This window comes from Meles meles, chromosome 11, assembly GCF_922984935.1.
Source record: "Meles meles chromosome 11, mMelMel3.1 paternal haplotype, whole genome shotgun sequence".
NCBI lineage: Eukaryota > Metazoa > Chordata > Mammalia > Carnivora > Mustelidae > Meles > Meles meles.
The window spans coordinates 38,175,559-38,190,871 of NC_060076.1; the positions used below are offsets into that span (position 1 = coordinate 38,175,559).

Below are 15,313 nucleotides of genomic sequence, written 5' to 3' on the forward strand. Positions count from 1 at the left end.
TTGATTCCAAGGAGACTAGCTCTGGGTACCTGCCTTTTTTTCTCAAGAGTGTTGCCTTTCTTCTCTTCCCTTTGTCCTCTCTACACACAGACCTCATTATAGGTCAGATGCTCAGCTCATTTCTTCCGGTTGGAAGGAATGAAAACATCCACAGTCTTCCTGTTGTAGTTATAGTTGATATCTTAATATATTTTCTTTTAAAAACCATTTTCTTGGGACGCCTGGGTGGCTCAGTTGGTTAAGCTGCTGCCTTCAGCTCAGGTCATGATCCCAGGGTCCTGGGATCGAGTCCCACATTAGTCTCCTTGCTCAGCGGAGAGACTGCTTCTCTCTCTGCCTGCTTGTGCGCTCATGCGTGCTCTCTCTCTCTCTGACAAATAAATAAAATCTTTAAAAAAAACTTTTTCTCTGGGTGTGTATTTGCATGTGTAGTTTAAAATAATGGACCTGTACTTAGAGAATTTCTGAATACTAAAGTCAGTATTTCTGGACACAAGTGCTTTTTTTTTTTTTTTTTTAATCTTTAAAAAAATTTTTTTAAAGGGATTTTATTAATTTGAGAGTGAGCGAGAGATAGAGGAGGAGCAGAAGAAGAGACAGAGAGGGAGGGAGAAGCAGACTCTCGCTGAAGAGGGAGCCTTACTTGGGGCTCGATCCCAGAACTCCATCTGGGATCATGACTGAGCCTAAGGCAGACTCTTAACCGACTGAGCCACCCAGGTGCCCCCACAAATGCTTTCTTTTTAAAACGCTTAATAATTTGATAGCTGTTTGTTCTGTAACAGTTGTTTGAGCAGATCCTCTCTACCCAGTCAGGAGTTACAGCACTGTACTTCATGTCAGCAGGACTAACTTTTAGGAAATCATAGAATGGAACAAATATCTTACAAAAAGGAGGTGTCTTTGAATCTAGTAATCTACATGAAATTAGGGTCCAAGGCAGACCAGCTTCACAATTAATTTTGTTCTGTTTTAAATTTTATATATCATAAGGATCTCATTGTATTTGTGTTGTGGTCATACTTTCTTGCTCATGGCAGAATTGGTTGAATATGATCTACACTGATGCAAAATAAGTTTGAGAAATTGCTTTGAGTTTATGTGCATAGTAGCTAGCTAAGTTGGTATTTGACAACATGACATTTTATTGAGAATAGATCTGAAGCTTCATATTTCTTGGATTGTAAACTAAATTAATGAGATACATGACACATCTTGTGCAGTATACAACCAAGAACTATTTGGAGTAAGATAATATTTGGCTTTGTGATGTAAACTGTGATTATTGTCAACAGGAGCCTGGAAGAATTCTGTGGAAGAGTGGACAACAGACGACTGGACTGAAGATGTAAGTATTTAGCATCAGATTAGATTTGTCTTCCTTTTGGTTTCAGATAGGGGCATGCATTCCTTGAAGAAAGCTGGAGACATACTATTTGTTCATGGTTCCTTTTTAGGTGTCTGTGATTATCATGTTTTTTAGCAAATGCTTCTCAGAAGGAAGTTGGGGTTTTGAGATTTTTAAGAAACTTGGTTTTAAAGCACCCACTTTGGAGCGCCTGGGTGGCTCTGCTGTTAAGCTGCTGACTTCGGCTTAGCTCATGATCTCAGGGTCTTGGGTTCAAGCCCCACATCGGGTGCCCTGCTCCATGGGAGGCATGCTTCTCCCTCTCTCACTCCCCCTGTTTGTGTTCCCTCTCTTGCTATGTCTCTGTCAAATTAAAAAAAAAAAAAAAAAAAAAAATCTAAAGCACCCACTTAAAAATGACCAGTAGTAAAACAGGATTGAAATCATTTTTTTTTCGCTTATTTTCTGTTTTGTTTGTTCTTTTTAAAAAGTTTTAAATAAAAAATTTTTTTTTTAAATTTTTTAAGATTTTATTTATCTGAGAGTGAGAGAAAGTGCTCAAGCAGGGTGAGGGACAGAGGGAGAGGGAAAAGCAGGGTCCCTGCTGAACAGGGAGCCAGATGTGGGACTTGATCCCAGGACCCTGAGATCATGACCTGAGCCAAAGTCAGATGCTTAATCACCTGAGCCACCCAGGCATCCCGTGTTTGTTCTGATAATCATCTAATGTTCTGATAATCAACTGATAGTATTTTTTTTTAAAGATTTTATTTATTTATTTGACAGACAGAGACCACAAGTAGGCAGAGAGGCAGGCAAAGGGAGAGGGAGAAATAGGCTTTCCACTGAGCAGGGAGCACGACGTGGGGCTCAATCCCAGGACCCTGGGATCATGACCTGAGTCAAAGGCAGCCAGTTAACCGACTGAGCCACCCAGGTGCCCCTTTTGTTTTTTTATAGAAAATGAACACCTACTGTCTACACTGCCCCTGCCAGAATATTAATATGTGAGACAACCTGATTTTTATACAGTGTTTCAGAGTTCTGAGACTGTTAGAGTTGATAAGTATTATAGCAGTCTTTGAAAGAGATTTTCTGCAGTTTCTCACATAATCTCATTAGGTCATCATTTTTCAGCCTTTGAAAACTCATACTTTGAAAACGTGAAAAGAGCCTACCTTTCAATAATGCGAGTTGAAGTTTCAAAAAATTTTATCCTGGGTGCCTTAAAACTTAAAAGGGCATTTAGACAATATGTATAAATCTAAAATAATTGTATTCACTGAAAAAAGCCAGACCAAAAAAACCTGCATATTTTAAAATTCCACTTAAAATTCTAGAAATTACAACTAACTCATCTGTGGTAACAGAAAGCACATCGGTGGTTGCTAAGGTAAATAGTAGGAGGGATTGCTTACATAGGGACAGGAGCAAACTTTTGGGGTCGTATGTTCATTGTCTTGATTTTGTGATGATTTCATGGGCATATTCATATAACAAAACTTAAGTTATTTGGTCTGAGCATTAGCAGATTTTTGAATGTGGTATAACTTCGAGTTGTTTCTGTATAAAAATGGAAACCTATGACTTAATAAAAAAAAGAAATACAGATTTACTAATAACGAAAATACTAAAACCGTCTGTTTTGGGGGAAAGAAAATGTCAGGGTTTTTTTGCCTTTCCAAATATTGGGCATTTGTGGTGGTTTTATTTTGTGTATGTCGTTTTGTATTCTCATTTTGTTTAATGTCAAATAGAACCCTAGTATTCTCATTTTGTGTAATGTCAAATAGAACCCTGGTCTGACTTAACTTCATTCTTTACCTGATGTGAAATCCTTTTTATGGGTTTGCCAATCTAAAATTACCTTCACCTGAAGAATATTACTTGTCATCATCACTTAATGTATTTCCTTTCTTTAGACTACTTTTTGGGTGAAGTGTAATAAGAGTACCGTTGACTGAAAATTGTCAGAAATTTGATACATTTTTAGTTTCATGTTCTATAAAATAAAAGCAAAGTCTTTTTTAAATTCCTTTCCATACAGCTTTCTGAAACAAAGGTCTTCACAGCCTCAGCTGTTCCAGCAGAGAATCATGTCACATCTGGGCAAAGGTAAACAATTTTTGTCACCTTTTGTTTGTTATTCAAAGCATAATTTAAATTTCTTGCTCAGGAAATTTGTTTTGGGTATTACTAGGTCTCTCTTTTTTCTTTCCTGGAATCTCTTAAGTTTTTAACTTTTTCCTTCCTAAGATTTCATTTTATCCCTAACCTTCCTTGTGAGCTGAGAGAGCCTCCATCATTTTCTAATTTATTATATTCTCTGATGAATTAAAATAGTGATTATGTTTGTGACTTGTCATCATTTGTGATAGAGATTATGTTAAGCCTTTTTTATTTAACTTAAATTATTTTTAAAGACCTTTTTATTTTTTTAAGTAATTTCTACCCAGCATGGGGCTCAAACTCAAAACCCCAAGATTGATAGTTGCATGCTCCACTGACTGAGCCAGCCAGACTGGCTTAATAATGTTAAGCGTATTTAATAATGTTAAACTTCTTTAATGGTTCTTTTTTACTTTTGTAAATAATACGGTTTTTAAAAAATTAACATATAATGTATTATATGTTTCAGGGGTACAGGTCTGTGATTCATCAGTCTTACTCAACTCACATCGCTCACCATATAGCACATACTCTCCCTAATATCCCTCTCCTAGCCACCCAGTTCCTCCCACCACCTGCTCCCCCACCCCCACCCCCACCCCGCCAGCAACCCTGTTTGTTTTCTGAGATTAGGAGTCTCCCTCTCTGGTTTCATCTTTTTTCATTTTTCCCTCCCTTCCCCTATGATCCTTTGTCTTGTTTCTCAAATTCCTCATATCAGTGAGATCATGTAATAATTGTCTTCTCTGATTGACTTATTTCACTTAGCATAATACAATATATTGTTTTTTGACAGATGAACCTAATACAAAATATCCTTTGGTTTCTATATATAATACCATTTATTTAGATCTTCAGAGGCTAATACAAACTTCTCATTTTACATGGGCTCTACTAGTTTTAATCTAGCCTCCTAGATTACAGAAAAGGAAGGAGTTTTCAGAAAAATAGTAAGATTAGAATGTGCAGAAATGAATTTTTTTTTAAGATTTTATTTATTAGAGAGAGAGAGAATGAGTGAGAGAGAGCATGAGAGGAGAGGGGTCAGCAGGAGAAGCAGACTCCCTGCCAAGCAGGGAGCCCAATGTGGCACTCAGTCCCGGGACTCCAGGATCATGACCTGAGCCGAAGGCAGTCGCTTAACCAACTGAGCCACCCAGGCACCCCAGAACTGAATTCTTAAGAAGCATTTATTTACATCCTAGTTTCTACAATAACTCAAAAAACCTTTGATTATGGTTTCAAATGCGATGATCTAGGAGAATGAAAGCCTTTCTATATATGACTTCCGAAAATTGAAGGAAATTTTGAATCTGACACACTTAATTTCGTGCTAAATGAGGTGGTTCTAAGACTTCATTATAGGGAAATAAAAATGAACAAAGGTTTTTTGAATTGCTGGGAATTTCTTGTTAAGTGGATATAACTTCCTTACTGTATTCGTTACTCAATTTCATAGGATCATTTTCATTAAAAAAAAAAAGTAGAAGAAGAAGCAGCCTCCTCCCCTACTCAGTGAAGTAGGAGGGAAAAGATGGGATCAGAGGTCATGATTGGGAATGGGAGGGCATTAAAAAACAAAACAAACACAGCTGACTGGAAACTGGCCTTTGAGAGTGTTTAATGGAGTAAATTACTATGTGCGTTAATCCTGAGCACCTTACAGGTTCTGTGGAGAAGAGTTAGTAACTCACTTACATGTCAGGTAGTATAAGTCTAGAAGATTATTTCTTACTCATGCTTTTAGGTTTTCAGGCCATGATTCTCAGGTTGGAATATCTGTTCTTCTGGGGACATTTACAAGAGTTGTAGCTAACAGGGTATTTGTGCATTTTTTTATATTTTGCACTTTTTTTCCTGAATATTTTTTCTTTTAAGATTTTTGAAATTCATTTGACAGAGAGCGGGTGCAAAAGCGGGGGAAGTGTCAGGCTTGATGTGGGCTTGATCCCGCTTGAAATGTAGGCAGATGCTTAACAGACTGAGCCACCCAGGTGCCGCTTCCTGAATTTTTAAGAGAAAATTATTGGAATTTTATATAAACATAAATTATATTATAGCTTAGAATGTAGAACTCACAGGGGTATTTATGATAAATGGGAAACTACTTGAATTGTCTACCATGACTGTGGTTCTCATTCCCCCAAAACAGGGATTCAATCTCCTTGAGGCAAGTCTAAGAAACATTGGTACTGAGTTATGAATGGGGCAAAATATTTTACAGAAAATGAGCCAAACTTCATAAAATTGTTTATTTACTCGTTTGCTCCAAGTTTTCAAATCATTTGTTATTGTGCTGTTTCTGTGGAGCTGTCTTGATGCAACTTTTCATTTCTCTGCCAAGTCCTGCTTTAGTCTCTGTGGCTTTGTATGCTTTTTTAATTTATGCTGTCCTTTGGCTCCTTTAAACTCCAGTTTCCAAAGGTTTTCCTCACTTAAATATTTTTAACTTGAATTTACTCTCTATTGATTCACTTCTCAAATTCATTATTGATAAGATTTTCTTTTGACTCGTTCCTCATTTGCTTTTGTCTGCTTAGCATTGATCTGGTAGCCTTGCTCCAGAAGCCTGTTCCTCCCAGTCAAGCCTCAGAAGTCAACTCCTTTGAAACTTCCCAACAGCAGGGCTTTGGTCAAGCCCTTGTCTTCACAAATTCTCAGCACAACAATCAGATGGCACCAGGGACTGGCAGCTCCACTGCTGTCAACTCCTATTCTCCTCAGAGTCTGGTAACTCATTTTTATTTTAGTATGGGATTTGAAGAAATGTACCCGTAAGCAAATGTATTCTAGGATGACACTTGCCTTATAATTATTTTATGAATAAAAATATATCTGCAGTAGATATCAGTCCAGAAAACAATGATGTGATAATTTCCAAGCACATATCTGATGTTGCCATGTGGAATTCAGCTACTCTGAGTTTTCTGGACAAAGATTAAAAATATTCTTCTTTGGGGGGGCTAAAGATTTTATTTATTTGACAGAGAGCGAGATTGTAAGAGCAGGAACAAAAGCAGGGGGAGTGGGAGAGGGAGAAGCAGGCTTCCTGCTGAGCAGGGATCCCTATATAAGTCTTGATCCCAGGACTCTGGGATCATGACCTGAGCTGAAGGCAGATGCTTAACAACTGTGCCACCTAGGTGCCCCCCCAAATCCTTTTTTACAATTATTTGAAATCTTAAGTCGTAATCACTCAGGCATTCTTCTTATTAGTAATTTTTTTCTTGGATTTGGTTTGAAAGTCTGTCTGTACTTATGACATGAAAATTTTCATTTGTTTTCCAATTAAGTTAAATGCAGGTGTTTGTCAGAATTGGCTTGCTAAAATCATGCTAAAACATTTCTAGGTGCTTATATTTTTTGCATTTTTGTTTTGTTATTCGTAAAATTAGTGTACGTTTTCTTAACATGCCACTTTAGCGGAGGACCTTGTAATATGGATATGTTTTCATTAAAACAGGGGTATCTACTGCTTGCATATCTGGCTTTAACTTCCCATGAAAATTTAGCTCCTGTCAGAAAGGACTCCAGGAACTGGTAGAGAAGGATATGAAGATAACACTGATGGGAATAAAATCTTTATTTTAGCATAGAATATTTTAGCATAGAATGTCAAAGAATGTGGCTGCAGAATGGTGAACTGAAGGCCCTAACTGTGGGTAGCTCTCATTTGGCAGTGGGGGGCTAGGGGGGTTTGGAATACAGATCCACAGCTTTCACTAGTGTTAATTATTTTGGTTCATTTGCTGTGTTTTACCTGAACTCTGTGGTTGAGAAACAGAATTTCGTATGAATATGGTATCTTGTCCCCTTACTTGAAAATCATTTGCTGAACCCTAATAAAATAGAGACTGAAATATGTAAACTTTTCATTGCTGTCTTCTGCTCTGCAGACACATCATGTCATGTATAACTGGCTTGGGACTTGGCATTTTAGTGTCATTGATGATTATGTATGAGAGGGCGTCAGTGCTTGAAATAGGATAGTCCAAGGCATGATGCTGTCTCTGTTTTGAGAGGGTCTAATAATACCCTCAAGTTTTGCTTTTGTTTTTTTAATTTAATTTTTTTTAAAGATTGTATTTATTTATTTGACAGACAGAGATCACAGGTAGGCAGAGAGGCAGGCAGAGAGAGAGAGAGGAGGAAGCAGGCTCCCTGCGGAGCAGAGAGCTTGATCCCAGGACCCCGGGATCATGACTTGAGCCGAAGGCAGAGGCTTTAACACTGAGCCACCCAGGCACCTCTAATTTAATTTTTTTAAGTAATCTCTACACCCAGTGTGGAGCTCGAACTTGTAACCCTAAGATCAAGAGCCACACATTGCACCAACTGAGCCAGCCAGGGACCCCGGTGCCTGGGAATTGTAATTGAACCATTCCTGTCCTTTTCTCTTTTTGCCTTTCCATCTGCTACTGGTATGCTGATGTAATATCTAGGCTGACCTGCCGGAATCTCAGCCAGGACACTCATAGGTAGAACACAAGTAGTGTTTTTTGTTTTTTAACAGTGCCTTCAGGTGTGTTGCCTTTCATAATGAACAGCACCTTGAGAAACGAACAGGTATTGTTTAGCATATTACAACAAAGGTGCTCAACCTACTGTACTTTTATAATCAATGGGGAACTTGAGTAAATAAAAGTAATAATAGTAATAATAATAATAAAATAATGCCAGAGTCCACATAGACTAAATAAGTCAGAGTCTTGGGATTGCAAGTTGGGCACTTGTGTATGTTTGTGTACATGTGAGTGCACACATATTTGTTTATCAATATACACATTGTTAAAGCCCCCATTGATTAAAATACAGGTGAAATTGAGAAGTCCTGTGCTAAGTGTTAACCGGAAGCAAAGCGTTAGTCCTTGATTCAGTGATTTCATTGTGTTGCAAAACACACAGAAAGTGCATTTGATAATATTTGATGGAGGATAGAGATCAGAAGAATAGAAGCATCATCCTGGAGAAGCCTTTACTACTTGTTGTGGTAGATTTGTAGCAACATAAGACGGGTGTTTTGGACAGCATGAGGAAGGACTCTGGAGTAGTGATAAATAATGTTAGCGGATTCTGTTATTCATGTGCAAAATTGCTTACAACCTAATGTTTCGCTCAGATTGGAGAACTTGAATTTCCTTAAAACAGCTGGGATACTCCATGCCTTTGGATAGTGTTAACAGAAATAATAATTTCAACTTTCTATATCTTATCTCTTCAGAGAATGCAAGTCATTCCTGTTTTTGACATTTTAAATGTTTCAAAAAGTTTATTTTTTTATTATTCTTTAGATTTTATTTATTTGAGAGAGAGCAAGCATGAGGGGGAAGGGGCAGAGGGAGAAGCAGACTCCCCACTGAGTGGGAAGCCCAATGTAGAGCTCAATCCTGGGACTCTGGGATCATGACCTGAGCCAAAGGTAGATACTTAACTGACTAAACCACCCAGGGGCCCTTAAAAAGTTAGTTTTTGATAAATATCTTTTTAGAAACTGAAGGATCTTGATATGTGAAAATGCAGTTGATCTGCCATTGTGTTCACGAGTCCTAGGCTTTCATTCTCCTTGTGTTTTTTTTTCTTTTCTTATTTTGAAGATTTTATTTATTTATTTGACAGAGGGAGATCACAAGTAGGCAGAGAGAGAGGAGGAAGCAGGCTCCCCGCTGAGCAGAGAACCCAATGCGGGCCTCCATCCCATTACCCCGAGATCATGATCTGAGCCGAAGGCAGAGGCTTAACCCACTGAGCCACCCAGGCGCCCTCTTTTCTTATTTTGATATAGTCCCAATAGTTTATTTTTGCTTCTGTTTCCTGGCCTTAGGACATATATCTAGAAAAATGTTGCTGCAGCCGATGTGAAAGAAATTACGCCTATGCTCTCTTCTAGGATTTTTATGGTTTCAGGTTTCACATTTAGGTCTTTAATCAGTTTCTAGTTTTTTTGTGTGTTTTGTGTTAGAAAGTGGTCCAGTTTCATTTTTTTACATTGGCTCTTGGTATCTGACCTAATAGGATAGATGAATGAAGATGGATAGAGGAGGTGTAACATTTTCTTTTGGATACTTACTAAAGGAGCGTATTTGGTGTTCTTAGTCATCAAAACAACTTGAAAGAAATGCAGTGATGTCCAGGGTATTTGCCCAATACACAGATAGCTCATGTGTAATTCACTGTCTGGTTTTAGAATATTAACTTTTTAAGTAAGTGCTCTAGCCTGCATTTAATTTTGCAGGATGACATGGCTGAGCCATTCCGTGATCAAACTTAATAAGTATGATTACTGTTGTTTCATACATTAAGAAAATACTGTACTTTTGTTTCTGAAGCTTGTCTTTGTCATTTAATTCATGGTATTTATCTTTAGTTTAAAAAACGATAGTATTTTGTGAATTTGTGGTATCACTTTTAAAAAGAAAGCAATGTCTTTCTGTTTTTTAAGATTTCATTTATTTGATGGGGCACCTGGGTGGCTCAGTTGGTTAGAAGCCACTGCTGCCTTCTGTTTAGGTCATGATCCTGGGGTCCTGGGATGAGGCCCGCATCAGGGAGCCTGCTTCTCCCTCTCCCTCTGGCTGCTGCTCCCCCTACTTGTGCTCTTTCTCTCTCTGTCAAATAAATAAATACAATCTTGGGGGGTGGAATTTATTTGCGAGAGAGAGAGGGAAAGCATGAATGGGGGATAGGGGAGCAAAGGGAGAAGGAGAGGGAGAAGCAAGCTCCCCAACATGGGGCTCAACCACAGGACCCTGGGATCATGACCTGAGCCGAAGGCAGTGGCCTAATCAACTGAACCACCCACAGGTGCCCGCAACAAAGCAATGTCTTAAAATCCAGATAAAATATTCCCCTTCCCTTTAATTTCTTTATCAGAATCTGGACGGATTGCTGGATTTAATCAGATTTTGTTCTGTAGTAATATTTTCATGTAGTATTTACTCAGGGGAATCTTACTGACTCAAATGTTCTAGGTTATAATTTTTAAAATTCTTGTTAAAATACCTGATGTATTTAAAGTCTGGAGTACAGTTTTGTTTTGCTGAGGATTTTTGCTTTTTTTTTTCCTTTTAAAGTCATCCGTCCTTGGTTCAGGATTTGGAGAGCTTGCACCTTCCAAAATGGCAAACATCACCAGCTCCCAGATTTTGGACCAGTTGAAAGCTCCAAGTTTGGGCCAGTTTACCACTACCCCAAGTTCACAGCAGAATAGTACAAGTCCCCCCACAACCACTTCTTCTTGGGACCTCAAGCCCTCAACTTCCCAGTCCTCGGTTCTTAGTCATTTTGGTAAGTATACATTTTCTCTGGTGGTTTGCCCGTAGTGGAACATGCTAAACAATAGCAGAGTGTGTTGACTTAGGAACACTAATGCGGAAGTTGTGCAGAAATGTTTCTTTTTAGTAGAATTTCTGTGGCATTTGTGAATTTTTAAAACATTTCATTTATTTGACAAGGACAAAGCAAGAGAGGGAACACAAGCAGGAGGAGTGGGAGAGGGAGAAGCAGGCTTCCCGCTGAGCAGGGAACCTGATGAGGGGCTCATCCCAGAACCCTGGGATCATGACCTGAGCCCAAGGTAGATGCTTAACGACTGAGCCACCCAGGCACCTCCGCATTTGCCAATTAAATCAGATAGCTTTGTATTGTATAAATACCTGCATTTATTTGTTGTTATCAGTAGTGATAGTAGTACATATCTTGATGAGATGTGCAAAAGCATGGTAAAGCCATACAAATATAAGGAAATACCACTTTGAGTAAATGCCTGGACAGAATTTTCTGAGCTCTACTAAAATATGGTGGGGACAGAATTAGGATGTGGAATTTTAAATCACACCCTCTGGGTTGCTTTCTCATTCTAGTATTTATATGTATTTATCATGGTTTGTGCCAGCCTTATTGTCAGTGGTTTATAATATAAAAGGTCCATGTATAAGTAGAATGTTTTCTAAACTGTACTCTCATAGGTTTTGTGACATTAAAACACCCCCATTTCCCACCAGCATACACACTGATGCCTGTGTACACTGGATTACTCTGTGGCCAAAAAATGAAGTAGCTCTTCACATGTGAATATGGCAGTTTTCAAAAACCAAATGGTTTGTGAGGAAGCTCTATATATAATGCGTGTTTCTCTGCTGCGTATGTGTGTTTTGAAACAGTATCTCTGAAGATACTCAGGAAACAGTACAATGTCTGCCTCTGTGGAAGGAATCTGGGGATAGGGTTGAAAGGGTGATTTATAGTCATCATACACTTTTTTTTTTTAACCTTTCAGAGTTTGTAGTATCACGTTAGTTACTGAAAAACACATTTTTTAACAGTTCTGTTAAAAATCCATAAAGCAACAAAAATATGATTCTCTCTTAGCTGAACATGTGTAGCAGCTCCAGTTCTTTTTGCCCATTCCATATGTCTTAATGTAAACCGCATTTCTCTGCTTTAAAAATTATCTACAAATCCATTGAGGCATCCTTTTGCATTTATCATATATCAGTTTTAATACATCACACACGCCCTCAACTTACAGGATTCAGGTAGAAGGTTGTTGGAAGAAATAGGTGGTAACTACAGCCTTTCACTCTCAGTCATCGTGGAAGAGGGAGCTCTAAGCCCGTGTTCCTAAATAATTGATTATTGCTTGTTTTCCCCCCTCCTTCTTTACATATTTCATAGACTTCAAATCTCAGCCTGAACCATCCCCAGTTCTTAGTCAATTGAGCCAGCGACAGCAGCACCATACTCAGGCCGTTGCTGCTCCTCTTCCTGGGTTGGAGTCCTTTCCTTCCCAGGTAAAACTGCGAGAGTCAACACCCAGAGACAGTACCTCCACTGTGAACAAGCTTTTGCAGCTTCCCAGCATGACTGTAGAAAACATTGCTGTGTCTACCCACCAACCACAGCCTAAACATATCAAACTACCGAAGCGGCGGATACCTCCAGCTTCTAAGGTGTGTTCTCCATCAAGAAGTCACAGGTCCAACGGTGGATTGTATTTTAACATTTAGCTCAAGGGTTGGGTTAGTAAGTCTCAGAAATGGTGATATGGTATTTTTTTTAAACACATAGCTTACTACTTAACAAGGAATCGGCCATTTCTGAGCGGCTTGGCTAATACTAGAGGGAATGGTTTCGTGTTAGAGACAGAGACTGTTCATTTAAATTATAGGATCTGGGTCAGAGAATCCTGGTCTTGTATAATTTACCTGTGTCTTGTAGATAGAATAAGATAGAGAATAAGGTCTAGTGTATTGACCTGTGTCTCATAGATGGAGAATCTTTGACTAGATAGTGCTTTCAGCAATGGCCTGCTCTCTTCCCTTCACTCACGCATCACCAACCTGCCCACACCCATTTCTTCAGCCTTTGCCCTAAGAAGCAGTTGGTGGCATTGACCATTTTGCTGTTAACTTCTCATTTTTCTTTTCTGTTCTCTTTGTTTTTGAAGTATCCTATGCCTTTACCTTCTTATAGACATCTTGCTCATTGTTCTTCCAGGGTGCCAGTAGTGATTTGGGAAGCTCGTACTCGTTTGGCTGTTAGAGGCCTCTGGGATGTGAAATCTCTCATCTCTGTTCCTGACGTGATGGCTCTGCTTTTTCAGATCCCAGCTTCTGCAGTGGAAATGCCTGGCTCAGCAGATGTCACGGGATTAAATGTTCAGTTTGGCGCCTTGGAATTTGGATCAGAACCTTCTCTCTCTGAATTTGGATCATCTGCAAGCAGTGAAAATAGTAACCAGATTCCCATCAGCTTGTATTCGAAGTCTTTAAGGTACACAACTTCTTATTTCTCTGGCTTTGACTAAATTAAGTCCCTTGTTGGGAAAGTAAAACAAAATAGAGTCTAAGAAATGACCTGGTAGAGACCATATACCCTGTGGTAGTGGGTTTGTGCACCCGTGGCTAGTACCTAATTTCAGAACTTTCCTTCCATCACCCTAAAAAGGAACCCTGTGCCTGTTCGCCATCACTCCCAATTCCCCCTTCCTTCATCACCTGGCAACTAAGCCTCTGTCTCTGGATTTGCCTATTCTGATATTTTATAAGGCAAGAATCATGCGAGATGTGGCCTTCTGTGTTTGGCTTCTTTTACTCGGCATAGTGTTCTCAAGGGTCATCCATTTGTAGCCTGTATGCATTTTATTTCCAAATAGTATTGCATTGTGCAGATACGTCATATTTTGTTGATCTGTTCATTAGTTGATGGACATTTGAATTGTTTCCACTTTTTGGGTATTAAGAATCATGGTGCTGTGAACATTCATTTACAAGTTTTGTGTACTTTCAGTTCTTCTGGATATAGACCTAGTAATTGCTGGTCCTGTGGTAACCCTTATATTAACATTGGAGGAAGCAGCAAACTTTTCCCATAGTAGCTGCAGCATTTTACATTCCTGCCAGTAATCTCTGAGGGATGCAGTTCTCATGCATCTTTGCCAACATGTATTTTCCTTCAGTGGAATGTTTCATAAGTAGAAAATCCCAGATTTTAGATTTTATTAATTTTTCTACTCCCCAGAGCTAAAAGCTGGTATTTGTTGTTCCTGAAAATGGTTTCAGGACGCCTGGGTGGCTCAGTTGGTTAAGCGGCTGCCTTCAGCTCAGGTCATAAGTCCAGGGTCCTGGGATCGAGCCCTGCATGGGCTCTGCCCAGCAGGGAGCCCACTTCTCTCTCTCTCCCTTTGGCTACTTTTGTGTGCCCATTCTCTCTCTCTCTTTCTGTCAAATAAATAAATAAATAAAATAATCTTTAAGAAAAATGGTTGCAGACTTCTGGTTTCATTACAGATTCTTAAGGATTCTTAAAGATGTCCCTCTACCTATCATTCAAATTAGGTGTGTCTGATTGGGAGGGGAGGGGTGTTTTGAATATTCATCTTTAATACAGTTAAAGAATTCAGTAGTACAAATGTGTAGGTACAGATGTGTTTAATATAGTATGGCAGTAAATTGATGAACTAGTTCTTGATGAACCCATGTAAAGTGACAAAAATTTATGTCTAAATCTTTTTATTCTTTCTAGTGATTCTTTGAATACCTCTCTACCAATGACCAGTGCAGTACAGAACTCCACCTATACAACTTCAGTTATTACCTCCTCCAGTCTGACCAGCTCATCTCTGAGCTCCACTAGTCCAGTAACAACGTCTTCCTCCTATGACCAGAGTTCTGTGCACAACAGAATTGCATACCAAAGCTCTGTGAGTCCATCGGAGTTAGCTCCAGGAACCATCACGGTAATTGGTCTTTCAGGTTTCTACTTGCAGGAAATCCTGTTTGGATGGCCATTGTTTAGTTTGAGGGTTTTAGATGAGATTTTCTTTTAGAAATGGGCTAACCTTTTTAAGACTTTATTTTATTTCATTTGAGATTTTATTTTTATATTTGACAGAGAGAGCACAAGTAGGCAGAGCAGCAGGCAGAGGGAGCTGAGCTGGGAGCCCGATAATAGGGGTTGATCCCAGGACTCTGGCATCATGACCTGGGCAGGCAGATGCTTAACCAGCTGACCCACATAGGCGCCCCAGGGTTTTATTTTTAAGTAATCTCTCCACCTAACATGGAGAGCGAACTTAAAACCCCAAGATCAAGTTGCATCGTCTACCAACTGAGACAGCCAGGCACCCCCTAGAACATTGGCTAACCTTTTGAATAGAATCCTTATAGTTTGTTGAGTTTACTGATATGGGCTGTGGTGTGAAATCTGTATTTTAAGCAACTATACATCAGGAGTGTATGAATGAACCGAGAATCTTAGTATAAGGATAGCATAAGGATACATCCCAAATTGTCCCTA

At 39.1% G+C, this 15,313-nt stretch overlaps 1 protein-coding gene and 1 non-coding gene across 6 annotated transcripts in view; both read left to right on the top strand.

Moving 5' to 3' along the window:
- The window catches only part of UBAP2 (ubiquitin associated protein 2), a 133,755-nt gene that overhangs the window by 100,891 nt on the left and 17,551 nt on the right, over positions 1-15,313 (top strand). For all 5 annotated transcript variants that reach the window (XM_046022437.1, XM_046022436.1, XM_046022439.1 and 2 more), the window contains exons 9-15: positions 1,296-1,348; positions 3,396-3,463; positions 6,058-6,247; positions 10,588-10,801; positions 12,191-12,465; positions 13,119-13,288; positions 14,540-14,753. In XM_046022437.1, coding sequence (XP_045878393.1) covers positions 1,296-1,348; positions 3,396-3,463; positions 6,058-6,247; positions 10,588-10,801; positions 12,191-12,465; positions 13,119-13,288; positions 14,540-14,753 — 1,184 coding nt within the window. The remainder of the gene's footprint in view (positions 1-1,295; positions 1,349-3,395; positions 3,464-6,057; positions 6,248-10,587; positions 10,802-12,190; positions 12,466-13,118; positions 13,289-14,539; positions 14,754-15,313) is intronic.
- On the top strand, positions 6,368-6,450 carry LOC123953701. The gene has a single exon (XR_006820953.1). It is a non-coding gene; the product is annotated as a small nucleolar RNA SNORD121A (small nucleolar RNA).